Source organism: Anabrus simplex, chromosome 1 (genome assembly GCF_040414725.1).
Source record: "Anabrus simplex isolate iqAnaSimp1 chromosome 1, ASM4041472v1, whole genome shotgun sequence".
NCBI classification, from domain to species: domain Eukaryota; kingdom Metazoa; phylum Arthropoda; class Insecta; order Orthoptera; family Tettigoniidae; genus Anabrus; species Anabrus simplex.
This window is the reverse complement of record NC_090265.1, coordinates 439,437,029-439,452,303: the sequence shown is the minus strand read 5'-3', so window position 1 is coordinate 439,452,303 and position 15,275 is coordinate 439,437,029. Positions and strand designations below refer to the sequence as shown.

General features: G+C 41.4%; 1 protein-coding gene across 1 annotated transcript in view; it reads left to right on the top strand.

Moving 5' to 3' along the window:
* Positions 1-4,081: 4,081 nt before the first annotated feature.
* The window catches only part of LOC136856916 (organic cation transporter protein), a 457,434-nt gene continuing 446,240 nt past the window's right edge, over positions 4,082-15,275 (top strand). The window contains exon 1 of the mRNA XM_067135162.2: positions 4,082-4,215. Coding sequence (XP_066991263.1) covers positions 4,153-4,215 — 63 coding nt within the window. The 5' untranslated portion in view covers positions 4,082-4,152. The remainder of the gene's footprint in view (positions 4,216-15,275) is intronic.

Here is a 15,275-nt window from a genome sequence, read left to right as displayed (position 1 = left end):
GGGCTGTACTCGACTAGAAATAGCCACACGAAATTAAAAGTTCATCTTCATTAGCTCCTCAACTCAGGTAGGCGTCAGGGCATGCGGCCGTAAAACATGCATAAATTTCATATCACCTCATCCCCGACCTCGTATCAGGAAACGGAACTGAGGTATAGACATATATACAAGTAAGAAGCAATATCATGTGCTACAGCCAGTGCCGTAACCATGCTCTTTTAAATTTAATTAATTAATTTGAATAATTTCACTCACCATTTTAAAACGGACATCCTTATAGCTTCCTTGGGTTTTGATATGTCATTTGCCAGTAGATTTTAGTACGTAGCCTAAGTACCGGAAAGATGGCAGTGGTAACTATAATTTAGTTCGATCTGCACATTTTTTCACAGCTGTGCGTCTTATGAAGGAATGATCCTCGCCCCCATAACTTTCTGCTAAAATTAGTAACACACTAACATTAACACTATTAATAAGCACTATCAATTATACAATTGGGTTAATTTTGATTGTCACTCACGATTACGAAACCAGCAAGTTCCCCAGAAATAATACATCGCACATAAATTAAATTGGAGTTAATGCCGGAGAGAGGGTACGATAATATCACTAAGAGAATGTATTAGTTTCTGTCCTTAAACATTTAACATTAATTCTGGACATCTTCATCATTTTCAGCAGTAGCATGGAGAACCAAATTTGCCGCAATGTTTTGTGCTTCTTGGGTGGTAGGTCTCGATATGCTCTTTCCTGATTTTTTCTTAGATTTTTTAATTTGAAACAGTCTTTGGCGGGGTATGTTTTTGTTACATGGCTCAGCACTGGTGCTTATTCTGTGCTGTTCTCTATTTTTCTTCTGTCGAATAGCAGCCAGTATGGCATTTATTGGTGCCATTTGCTTTTCTATAGCCTTAACTTCCTCGTATGTTTCTGTATCGTTTATGATTTTTGTTATTGTCTGCAACAGTTGCTGTTTCTTAATTTGCAGAGATACAGACACAGCAGAACTTTCAGGCTGTCTCAATGTCTCCGTAAGTATGCGAGCCTCATTTTCATGTGCGTCATTTGTGTCCATCACTAGATTATCCGTCACATCATCTTCCTTGACTTACTCTCGTTGTTTGTTCTGCACACGGCAAATCAAATGAATATGTTTACACATATTCCATTTGACGGCGGAATCCGGACAGCTGCATATGTATTTGTGTATACATGCATTGCATTTGTTGTACACAATCTTGCAGTCACATGTTTCCACTATCTTCCGCACCCTGTACATTTCCTTTGTAGACGAGAAAGAAGAGATCACGTCCCATGAGCCAATATCGTTTTCCATGTCAAGTTCTTCAGACATTGTGGTACTTGCTTTGTGTCTTTGCCGACTTTCTGTGATCTTAGAAGTTATTTTGCCTTTATGGATGATGACCAGTCGATCAATAACTTTGTCCCTGACAAAAGTCATTAAGGGTGTATCGATTTATCAAGGCGTTTTACGCTCTTGCCGTGCAGATATATATACTTAATTGTCTTGTGCATTGCTTCTATATGCATATTGGTATTTTAACCACAGTGCACTCTATAGCAGTGGGCCCACATCTCTTTGCTTGGAACATAGAAATCTCGACAATAGTTGCCAAATTCTGACGTGTCAGGATCTTCACACAACATTTTCAAACCAGCATCTAACATAACATCAAATGAAGCCGATTCTCTTTCTTCCATTATTGTTCTTAACAACGTGTATACTTCAACTTGTTTTTTCTTCTTTGTCACTTTTGAAAGATTCTTCCTCCAGGCTCTGTCAACATGCCAGGTACAAAATAATCTCTTCTTAGGTATGTCCATAACAGCACACCAAGCATTATAAAAAGCATCTGCCATGTCGGACATAAACACATTGGAAGATATTTTGTTCATTTCATTACGGATATGTTTTAAGAAAATAGATAACACACCTTGGTCAGACCTGTTCGAAATTAAAAAGGCGCAGGGAAATCCTTGCCTTAAGTCGTCCAGTACTATGAGAGTAAAAAGCGATAGCTGCAGTCGCTTAAGTGCGGCCAGTATCCAGTATTCGGGAGATAGTAGGTTCCAACCCCACTGTCGGCAGCCCTGAAAATGGTTTTCCGTGGTTTCCCATTTTCACACCAGGCAAATGCTGGGGCTGTACCTTAACTAAGGCCACGGCCGCCTCCTTCCCACTCCTATCCCTTTCCTGTCCCATCGTCGCTAATAAGACCTATCTGTGTCGGTGCGACGTAAAGCAAGTAGCAAAAAAAAAAAAAGAGTAAAAAGTTCATAACCATAACTATTAAGTCCATGTGTGCCATCCATGCACACACAGTCGCTTCCATATTTTTCAAGCATACTACGTTGTGCATCGTTCATTATCACCAATACGAAGTCTTCTTTCTTGAGTCCGTGGTACTCCTCTCCTGGTTGTTTATACAATAATACACACATGTTGCCGCTTTCTTCCATTTCCTGTACCCATGCACTAACACTAATACCATCATCTTGATGTCGCATCACATCACTGTTCAAATTGAAACTTTGTTCGATATTATGCAGGTCTTTCTTAGTGATAAGATGTCTCCTGTCTAAATCATCTACAATAGAATTTCGAACTTCGTCCAAAATTGTATCCATAGGAATATGAGCTGCAATTTTAGAAGCTATCACTTCGCGTTCTTGCTGTTTAAGTTGTAGATGCCCCAGATCACCCTTATGACTTACATGTGTACTTATAAAAGAAACCTGACATGCTCCGTCTTGCGAAAGTGTCATTTTCATGCTTACTGGGCAAAACCCATTTACCTTGCAACTTCCTTGGATTTTAACATGTCTTTTGCCCGTAGATTTTGACACGTATGTACCGGGCGATGGCAGTAGTAAGTGTACACTTTTGTTCCATCTGCACGTGGTTTCACAGCAATGCGCCTTATGAAGGAAGAATTCGTCTGATTTTCAACGGATTCTTTCCAGGACCTGAAATCTGTGAAGGAAGTAAAGTGTTTCTCTTCGGAGGCTAGGTGAATGTCATGGATCTGTTTGAGATGCTGAACCATGCCTTTATCTGTAGGTGCCGTAAAATCGCAAATACAACCATTCAAATTCTTAATCATCAACGAGGGAAGTAGTAACTAATGGATCCTTCGTTGATATTTTCGAAGACCTGACAAGTCAGCAAACCGTTTGTCACACAAATTGCACATATGTTGTCCCTCTCCCTTAGAGTTTATCTTCTTATGGACTAATTTTCTCACTTCAGAAGGATGACACTTTTTTAATATGTCTGTGTAAACTTCGGGTATGTTCATACTGCCGGTCACACTCCGAACACTTAAACATTTTGTAATCACGATTGTCACTTTTCGTTAAAAGCAATCAACGACTAGTTCTCACTTATCATGCCATTTAATGACTGACTTAGAACGCGAGGTAAAATATATTTATCGGGAGATAGTGGGTTCGAGCCCCACTGTCTGCAGCCCAGAAGATGGTTTTCCGTGGTTTCCTATTTTCACACCCGGCAAATGCCGGGGCTGTACCTTAAGGCCACGGCTGCTTCCTCCACTTCCTATGACTTTCCTATCCCATCGTCACCATAAGACATATCTGTGTCGGTGCGACGTAAAACAAATAGCAAATATATATATATATATTTATTTACGCGTCCAAACAGTTATGTTAGGTTCACGATTGTCACTTCTCACTGAAAGTAATCAACGACTAGCTCTCACTTGTCATTCCAACTAGACTGACATAAGAAGTGAGGAAAAATATAACTGAGTTAAATGCACGCGCGCGAACAGTAAACTTACTACAGCGTACTTCATACTTAATAAAATTAGAAGTTATATAGATCTTACAAAAACGTGTATTAGCAAATATTTTCTAGAAATGCAATGCTAATTTAGCAATATTGGGGATGTGTCAACGAGCGTCTAGAGATAGTCCAGTCCTTGAGATAAGATTTCTTCACGCGGGAAGAGGAAGCGGGAGTTAGGGCATGCGCTCTTTCTGTTTGGTGCAAGGACTGGACTACCACTAGACGCTCGTCTTTCACTCAGTCAGCAAGTGGCAGCCACGGTGTTCGTGTCGGAAGTGCGCTATAAGCTAAGTCTAACCGGTACACGTGCCGCCGCCAACATGAAGAAACCTGAGGTTGTCGACGAGAGGAAAGATATTAAATATGAGGAATGTGAAACTGAGGTAAGTAGCTTCATTACTGGCTATCGTGTAGAATAACTGCTCATCTCGAAACTCCAGTGAAAAGTGCATGCAACTGCAGTGGCAGAATACACCAGGCAATTCTTCCCAGTATGAAGGAGGAAAAGTAGCACAGTGTGAAAGACTAGCGCCTACCCTGTGGAATATGATTATGGTACATGACATTTGTGTGGAGGTTCGTTTTCAGAACTGAGTGACTCGGTATAAGCCCTTGCCTTTTCAGCCCAAGTTGGCGAGTACATTCCTGGCTGAATCTGGTGGTATATGAAAGTGCTCAAACACGCCAGCATCGTATCAATAGATTTACCGTCTCGTAAATAACGCCTGTATGGCAAAATTCAAGCATCTCGGCGTCTCCGAAACCCTTACAAGTAGTTAGTAGGACTTTACGTCTATATGATCATTATTCCTGACAGTTTCGGAATGCAGATAAGATGCCATGGCATGTGCCATTCACTGGAATACTGTAATACTTCAAACATCAGCTTCAATATTAATGCGGAAACCACGACGACTAGTTTTTATGATGACGATGGCGACGACGCGTAATAATAATAATTTTACATCACCTTATTACAGTTCTTACTCCACAGTAAAATATTAGTCTTTTCGCTTACACACTTCATGTTCATACAAATTGTTCTGTTGGAACCTTTTTTAGGAGCAGATTATTACCTGGTAGTACTTCTCCATAAAACAGTAATCATTATTTTTTTTAGGGAAACCTGGGAGGCAGAAAGTCATGTAAGATCAGTTATTCGGCTTGGCCTACGTTGCTATAGAAACCATTACAACTTGCTGCAGCGTTCCCGAATTATGAAGCGTTCCTCGTTGCCATGGTTATCGCTACATTACTTAAGGCCGATGTAATGGCAGGTCTCTCTAGCGACCACAGTTAGGAATTTCGATGCTTCAAAAACACTAGAAGGCTGTAATTATTAGAATAGTACGTTATTGTAATTATTAAGATATTAAAAGAAACAAATAGGAACGAATGGATATATATTCATTAATAATTATGCAATTTAGAATAAACCCTATTATACAAATCGGTGGGATTTGAGACTTTTGAAATTGGACAGAGATAGCAAATGCGCTCTGTTTTATTTTAGTTTATTAAACAAGAACAATTCACGTATGGTACTTAAAATCTGTGTAGTGCCCATCTCTGTGTTATCCGAGGATTTTCACTAATTTCAAATGAACTGAATAGTTGACACAATAAATATTCCTGTGATTTTTAATTATGATCAGATCTTTTACATGTTAAATCGTCCGGTAAAAATCTGTTCCACGATGGGATGGGACACTACGTCGTTTATTACTCGGATTAAAATGCTAAGACTTAAGTTATCGATACGTATTCGAGGCATTCGGCATCCTTCATCATCATTCTCATATATAGTGAGCGTATAACCTGATAACCTGTGTTATGTATGGTCTGTAGTCTTTGGGTGTGTATTTGTATCAATCTCACTAAATACTTAACGATTTTCGGAGACGACAGAGGATGGAAATTTGTCCACAGTACTACTGCTTTATACCGGTAAATCTACCGACACGAGGCTGACGTATTTGAGCACCTTCACCGCCGAACTGTATCTGGATCGGACCCTCCCACTTGAGCACAGAAGACCAGCGGTCAACCATCCAGGCCTCTCCACAAGTGTTATTGTCTTGGGTTATGAAAGCCTTTCATAGCCTCGAGGTGAAGTGCTAACCCGGCACTGAACGTGCATAAACCGCGGGGAAACACGAACTTCCTCGTTCAGTACTATTGGGGAGTGAGAAAAAAACGTTCACATTTTCCCGAAATAACGCGGGAAAGTCAATAATGTTGTCTAACGAATAAGGAATGAAATTAAAGCAGCTGGAAAGTTATATATGAATTATTTTATTGAACTTTGAGCAGTGCTCGCCTTGGGCTTACATTCATTTATGTGCAAGAATTAGAGTTGTAACAGACTTATTCGAAGACACTACTTATTCTACCTGGCTTTTTCGCAATATTTTGGGGTCGGCAATTTATGGGCATTTGGCCTAGTTTTACTATTGGATGTCCTTCCCGATGCCAAGTCTATGTGGAGGGATATATTCACGACTGCGTGTTTCTTTGGTGATGTGTTGTATGAAGATGACGAGAAGCGTATTAAGATGAGCTCAAATACCCAGGCCCCGAGAGAAATCAACTATACGCAATTAAAATCCTCGGCCCGGCGGAAATCGAACCTGGGGCCCTCTGAACCGAAGGCCAGTGCGCTGATCATTCAACCAAGGAGCCAGACCATTCCAAGACATCACTATTTGTCCATATATTATCTGCTTCTGAAGCCATTTAGTAATAATGTTACTGATTTTACGTTCAACTACTTTTAGGTACGCCGAGGTGCTGGAATTTTGATCCGCAGGAGTTCTTTTACGTGCCAGTAAATCTACCAACAAGAGACTGACATATTTTAGTACATTCAGATAACCTAGTATCGAACCCGCCAACCAGTGCTTCTACCGTCTGAGCCACTCAGCTCGGCCAGAAGCCATTTATATCATGTGCTTCACTTAGGTATATTTTCCTTTTGATACTCTGTGAAATTCATTCGCTCCAAAATAATCTTCCAGTGAACAGCTGTGTCCACAGACAAGAACTAGGAGATAATGTTACAGCTGATAAAAGAACTGGGAATGTTGACAGGGAGACGTAGAAGGAAATTCTAGGCTAATGTATGCATTGCATGAATGTAAGTAGGAAGGAGGGCAACATGGTTTATTCACATTGCTGTACTACGTCTAATGAAGTTACTATTTATTTATTTGCTAGTGGTTTAACATCGCACCAATACATTTAAGGTTTTCAGCGGCGCAAGAATGGGAAAGGGCTAGGATTGAGAAGGAAGCGGTCGTGGCCCAATTATGGTACAGCCCCACCATTTGCCTGGTGTGAAAATGGGAAACCGTGGAAAACCATCTTCAGGGCTGCCGACGGTGGGATTGATACCCACTATCTCCCGAATGTAAGCTAACAACTATGCTATAAATAATAAATAATTTCGTGTGGCTATTTCTAGCCGAGTGCAGCCCTTGTAAGGCAGACCCTCCGGTGAGGGTGGGCGGCATCTGCCATGTGTAAGTAACTGCGTGTTAATGTGGTGGAGGACAGTGTTATGTGTGGTGTGTGAGTTGCAGGGATGTTGGGGACAGCACAAACACCCAGTCCCCGAGCCACTGGAAATAACCAATGAAGGCTAAAATCCCCGACCCGGCCGGGAATCGAACCCGGGACCCTCTGACCCGAAGGCCAGCACGCTGACCATTCAGCCAGCGAGTCGGACCACAACTATGCTACTCTAACCGCACGGCCAACTTGCTCGGTCTGCTAAGTTAAATTGATAAAAACGTGTATAATTCTCTTTGACAAATTAGTTGGAAGTTGGACATTGTGATTTCGAATGACGTTTTATTAATTCAGATAAAGTTATTTGGCCTCCAAGTAGCGGTGGTTTGTATTATCGAAAACAGCGGTCGGAGTGTTGTGTTTGCTTCGTTACGAAGCTAGCCTCCGATATGTATCCCGTTGCTCTGTCCCTGGTTACCGTTTTAATATCAGCCCTTTTGGTGTGCACCTCAGCTGATGTCGTTTGGCTATATGCAGTAATTGCTCGCGCTGTACCTCACATACAACATGCGCTAACCACGGCGAAGTGCTACCAAACCAATTTTAATGTGATATTTCAAAAATTACTTTTATATCACTTTTAAGTCACTTTACAAAGTTCTACAAAAGACTGTTAAGTTAAAAGCTCTAGACGGATAAATAAGTACCTCCATACACTCGTTCTAATAATATTAAAACATGATTTTCACCAAAACAAGTAATCGTTTCTAAATATCTTTCTGATCAGTCGGGTCCTTGCGACCCAGAGAATCGCGCACTTCCTTGGACAAATCGTTATCTCCTGAAAAATGTCTAAATCCACCAAGTATTTTTAGGTGTTCAAAATATGATTGAACTCGGCCTTGCCAGGAACTACTGCTTGTTTATGCCCTGTGCCTTTCACACTAACGGCTCTAGCCTCTGAACAATCAATATACATTCCATTCTGAATTCGTCCTATTGTTTTTACATGTTTAGCATTATCAATTTCTTCTCTAAAATTAATATTTTTCCTGTCGATAATGCAAGACTAATGTGATGAGTGCACTCGGTCCACTGACATGCCCGCTGTTCGCCCCGCTGCTATCTATATAGTAACTGCGATAAATAAACACTAGCGCAGCTTCGCCCAAGTGCAAGTGTATTTTGAATCCGAACGGAGGAAAGTCTACACTTTGCCAATAAATAGGCGCACCTCTATGCTTTTAAAAATAATTAAAGTGATGACATTCGCTACAAATCGCCCTAATCGTTGCTTGTCGCTTTCATAATATTAGGTTGATACATAAGTCCGTAGCGTTCAGCGTTGCCAACCGTACGATCTGGATCGTACATGTACGATAATTCGATCCTGTGTACTATCGTACGATCCAAGCCGCGGGCCGTACGTCCATTGTACGATCCTAGGACGTATCGTAAATTTGGTATTGTTTTCTCTTTAAAATGTGTAGATTTGTGTTCCTTTTTTAATCATGCTAGTTATGTTCTGCCATAGATGACAAGTTGGAAAGAAAGGAAGAGGCTTTTCGAATAAAAAGATTCCCAAAGAGAATTAGCCAATTTACTCCTTTCAGAGTTATTTCACGGTCTTGCGCCTATAGGTCATAGTATTCGCCTTCAGCAGATTACGATGACTGGAGGAAATTACCCTTTGTCAATATCAACGATAATATTAAAAACTGCTCTGAAGTAAATTAATTTTGGGCTAAGTTACAGGAGGTGAAGAACACGTTTGGTGAATGTGAATTTACCGCACTTCTTGAATTTTCACTCTCTGTTTTGTCACCTCCTCACTCGAATGCTGATTGTAAAAGAGTATTGAGCAAAATGTATCTCATTGAAGCCAAAAACAGAATTAGGCTAATTACTTCCATAGCAAATATTTAAATGGTTATTATAAGTTGTAAGATCCTCTCCTTAAACAATACGATCTTTCTGGGGTTATTGTACAATCCTGACCATCTCAGAGGCTTAATTACAACAAACAATGTTTTATTATAAACCACCTATTCAATACACCAAAATGTTATTACATTTAGAGTTTCCTCATTAATATGAAGTTATATGCGGGATATGTTTCGCTCCTTTATAGAGCATCATCAGCCAATCTAGAATCTAAAAGGTTGGTTTATGTTCGTAACTAATGACTTAAAAACTATTTGTACATTTTAAAATCTTAAACTCATATTACTAAAATATCAAAGAAAGCAGAATCATTGATGGCGCGCCTTATTAACGAAGACATAATAGTGAAAAAGTTGATAAAAAATACATTCATTTAAAATTAGTTACTTGCATCTCAGAGGTTGGCAACGCTGGTAACGTTTGTATATAAATTGTGCTACTGAGATAGCACGAGTGTTTTTACCGACTGTCAATTGCCATTTGAGTGCTACTGTGGTGCTTTGAATTGCACTGCTCTAAAGAACGTGATGTGTTGGATGAACGGTCAAAGATGGGTGTCAAGTGGCGAAAAACAATTCCGATGTATTCTGTTCGAGTTTAACAAAGAAGCAAAAAGCAGTTGAAGAGACTCGAATCATTTGTACTGTACTGTATACGGGGACGATGCTATTGGGAAGAGGGTTTAATAGTTTTAAAACGGGGTGATTTTGGCCTGAAAGGCAATCCACATTCAAGAAAAGCATCTGTCTTTGATGAAGACCAACTCAACGAGTCGATTCATGATGACCCACGTCAATCAATCCAGAATTAGGAAATGTAATGAACTGTAACCCGTCAATCGTCGTGCGACTTTCACACTCCACGGGAAATGAACAGAAATGGGGGTAGTGGATACCATATGATTTAAGTGAAAACAACAAACAATAATGCGTAGTTATTTGTGCGTTCTTGCTTGATGGTATGAAATGGCGTATGGCTTTTAGCGCCGGGAGTGTCCGAGGACAAGTTTGGCTCGCCAGATGCAGATCTTTTGATTTGACTCCCGTAGGCGACCTGCGTGTCGTGATGAGGATGAAATGATGATGAAGACGACACATACACCCAGCCTCCGTGCCAGCGGAATTACCTAATTATGTTTAAAATTCCCAACTCTGCCGGGAATCGACCCCGGGATCTCTGTGACCGAAGGTCAGCACGCTAACCCTTTAGCCATGGAGCCGGACTGCTTGATGGTAATCGGTTAGCTCATGAACAGCATCGAACATTCTTGTCCAGGATTGTTACGGGTGACGAGAAATGTTGCCTTTATGTGAACATTAAAAGAAGCAAAAGGCATGCGTCTGCCGACCCCCCCCCCCTTTTCCCTCACCGCTCCTCCTCACTCACACACACAAAAAAGCAAAAGTCCCAGAGCTAGTGTCCATTCAAAAGAAGGCCATATTAAATATTTGGTAGGGCAAAGAGCATATCTGGGATTTGCTCCACAGAAATGTAACAATCACTACTGACGTTTAATTCTAGGACATTGCAAGGAAACTGACCAGGATGATAGCAAGTGTTGCTGTTGCACGATAATGCCCGTCCGCATGCCGCTTACGTGACAAAAGTAATTACCGAGGAGTTTGATTGGGAGGTTTCTCCACCCCCACCCCCACTCACTGACCTGATCTTGTCCCGATCGATTTTCACCTCTTTCGCTCCTTATCGTACAGTATGTACGGGCGCTCTTTTCATGATGAAAATGAAATTCGAATTTGGCTTGTCGTCTCCTTTAACGGCAAACCAGTAGATTTCTTCAGGCGCGAATTGAAGAATTGTCCAGTGTTGACAGAAAGTCACTGATAATGTAGGATATTATACTGTATTACTGATGATAATGATTAGCGACACTAGTGTGTAGTTTGTATCGTCATTGTATTCATTATCCATTGTCACAGCTAAAACGCTACGGACATTACAGTACATCAACCATAACAGAGAACTGCGCAAGTTTCTTGGCAAGTGTGTTACTCGACTATTGAATAAGGTAAGGTAAGGGTGTATTCTGCCCGAAGGCAGGTCTGAACCTCCGCAGAGGTGTGCCTGAGCCGGAGTTTACGTATGGTAAGTTGGCCAGTTCCTTTCCGCTTCTCCATTCCCTTACCCCCCACCAACCGCGCGTGGTTACCCATCCAAATCTTGACCACGTCCAATGTTGCTTAACTTCGGAGATCTCACGGAATCTGGTGTTTCAACATGGCTACGGCCGTTGGCCGACTATTGAATATTAAGAAGATAAATATTTTATGACGGAAGACCATAGCACGGAACAAGGTGTACGACATATGTTAACATTGATACTTTCACTGCCCGTACTTGTAGACATGATATAGGCTTTTGCCGTGTCAACTGTCAAGAAAACAAGGTGAAACTTAACGCGGGGCAAAGTCCTCTGCGAAACGTTACGAGTTTCAACCTTGCTTCTTTGACACGGCATACGCATGTCTAGAGGTGTACGAAGTTCGACGCTGATAAAATTGGCTGACTTTGTGCGTCAGAAAGTGCTGTCACATACGTGCGTCATTCATATTGAGATGGCACGAAACTGATTTTAATTTGATAATTCGACGAAGTCGTTGGCTTGGATGCATGATCAGTGTAAAGGTCTTCGTTTCAAAGAGCGCAGGGTTCGATTTCCAGCCGGACCAGGAATTTTAACCGCGTCTAGTTAGTTCTTCTAGCTCGGGCGTTGGGTGCTTGTGTTCGCCTCAGTACACAGCTTCCATTTATTCACAACACATCACACTACCAACCAATACTGAATACATCTTCCACAAAGGGTCGACATCAATGAAGGCATCCGGCCGTAAAACTGGACTAAATCCACGATCCCAAGTAAGGCGGAAGAGGCCAAGAAGAAGAATTCGATGAAATCGTTTAAATTACACGAAAGAATATAATTATTTTCCTTTTAGGTTGTATATTACTCTACAATGATAGGTGAAGTAGGAAGCTGTTGACGTGGATCTATCTACAGTATATTCGCAATAACAACACTAAAAACAAACCAATAATTTGATAAATAACGTTATTGGCTTTAGACTCGACTACCTATTCTTACGGCTTTTTGGAGACACCCAGGTGCCGGAATTTTGTCTTTACATGACGATAAATCTATCGACACAAGGCTGGCATATTTGAGTACCTTCAGTTACCCCCGGACTGAGCCGGCGTCGAACTTGACATTTTGAACTCAAAAAGCCAGCGTTCTATCGTCCGAGTCACTGAGCCGGTACCTTCAAACCAAGCAACCTTTACTAAAAATCTTCACGATTTGTCGCATCCTTTCGACCGAGGAAATCATGCGCCATACCTGCATCATGCCAATGTCACTTCGCATGTGGGTTCTGTGTGTACACTGAGTACTCAACAGCTCCGCCATTAGCATAGATGGAGTAGACGTCACTCAATAGGCGTCCCTGGGAAATGGGGAATGAGGTAGCATCCCGTTGCTTTCCTACTGAGTCAGAAGTTGTTCTAGCGTATCAGTGCCAAGTCCACTGCCATGGATGTAACAACAGACGCTCTGAGCGACATATTCTCACCATTCATAACATGGACTTGCTGTATAAGGAATGATATTAGTCTTCTAACATCGCTCATCTCAATCGCTTTCATATTGTTCAAAAGGATAAGCCACTCGAATTGCTGACTGCACTGATTTTCACATCCATCTAATCCTTAAGTCCAACTCATTGCCACTGATCGTAACCTGCTAATATCCACAGTGCTACAAATCCTAAAAGGAAACTTTCTACTGCTGACGTAACCTAAACTGTCAGAATTCTTTGTCTCATGCGGATATGAGGTTCGCATTTTCTTCAGTAGACTAAATATGTTATAGAATGAAATGCATCTCAGCGTGAGTTTACACGTACGCAGCTCAATACTGTAATACGAGCCGCGTTCCAGTGCAAATGACTCCTTCGCCGTATGCTTCAGATTCTTGTGGCAACTCTTCACATACACGACATGCTGGGAAGTATTTTTTATCTTACGTGATAAAACATCGACCTGATTTCCTGCGAGAGGGGATCAAGAGTTTACTGAAGTATAAAGAGGTCTGTACTAACAAAGTTGATTTATCTGTTCTGTTTGTCTAAACGTAGCGTGCTTCAATCGAACAGCCAGACAGAATAATAACTATAGGTTTGGAATATTAGTCTTATTTTTCTATTCCTTCTTCTTCTTCTTAATCTGCTTTCCCTCGGACTCAGCGCGGGATCCCACCTCTATCGCCTCAAGAGCAGTGTCCTGGAGCTTCAGACTCTAGGTCGGGGGATACTACTGGGGAGGATGACCAGTACCTCGCCCAGGCTGCCTCACCTGCTATGCTCAACAGGGGCCTTGGCAGGGGATGGGATGATTGGAAGGGAGAGACAAGGAAGAGGAAAGGAAGCGGTCGTGGCCGTAAGTTAGGTACCATCCCAGGATTTGCCTGGAGGAGAAGTGGGAAACCACGGAAAACCACTTTCAGGATGGCAGGTGGGAATCGAACCCACCTCTACTCAGTTGACCTCCCGAGGCTGAGTGGACCCCGTTCCAGCCCTCGTACCACTTTTCAAATTTCGTGACAGAACCCGGAATCGAACCCGGGCCTCCGGGGGTGGCAGCTAATCACACTAATCACTACACCACAGAGGCGGACTTTTTCTATTCCTGCTGTCTAAATTCTCTTGCTTTAATAAAAACAGTGTTATTATTTTGTGGTTAAATTCCAACTCAGCTTCTTCCCTCCTAGATGATGATTCATCGGGCGAGTTGGCTGTGCGGTTAGGGGCGCGCAGCTGTGAGCTTGCATGCGGGAGATAGTGGGTTCGAAGCCCGCTGTCGGCAGCCCTGAATATGGTTTTCCGTGGTTTCCCATTTTCACACCAGGCAAATGCTGGGGATGTACCTTAGTTAAGGCCACGGCCGTTCCTTTCCCACTCCTAGCCTTTTCCTATCCCATCGTCGCCATAAAACCTACCTGTGTCAGTGCGACGTAAAGCCAGTTGTACAAATTTTAAAAAAAGACGATTCATTAGGTGATGTTGGGAAGAGTCTGTAAATGTTAGCATATAACACTTCATGAGAACTTTTAAACTGAACTGGACAAATCACAATTATCACAAACGTAGTTATTATTATTATTATTATTATTATTATTATTATTATTATTATTATTATTATTATTATTATTATTGTTATTATTATTAGTATTATTATTGAAGTGGCTACGTGATTGTTGATTTCGAGATCATAGCTATGACGTCTCCAGTTTTACGTGGAATCTGAACAACATGGACGCAAATTTTCAATTAAAAATTACCCTCATATATTGGTCGGAATCGAACCTCGACCATCATTCTGAGGGGCCAGTGACGATTTCGCTCCCCTATTACGCACCTTATTATTATTATTTAATAATTAATGTTATTTGCTTTACGTCACACTAACTATATTTTTACGGTTTTGGGAGACGTCGCGTTGCCGAAATTTAGTCCAGCAGAAGTTCTTTTACGTGCCAGTAAATCTACCGACACAAGGCTGACGTATTTGAGCACCTTCAAACACCACCGGACTGAATCAGGATCGCACTTACCAAGTTGGAGTCAGAAGGCCAGCGCCTCAACTGTCTGAGCCACTCAACCCGGCTATTATTATTATTATTATTATTATTATTATTATTATTATTATTATTATTATTATTATTATTAAGGTTGATGACATACCGATACTGACTTACAGCTTTGAGTCCTGGAGATTGACAGAGAGGACAAAGAGTGAAATAGAGGCGATACAGATGCGATATCACTGAAAATTAGAGAATAAGATCAAGAGAAGTATGGTCCGAAACACATCCATTTGGGAAACTTTAAGTGTGAAGCCGCTAGAGAAAACCAGCATTGAACATCAGCTGAGATCGTCTGGTCAAGTGAGTCAAGTCTAGCGGATGTCGGCAGACCGC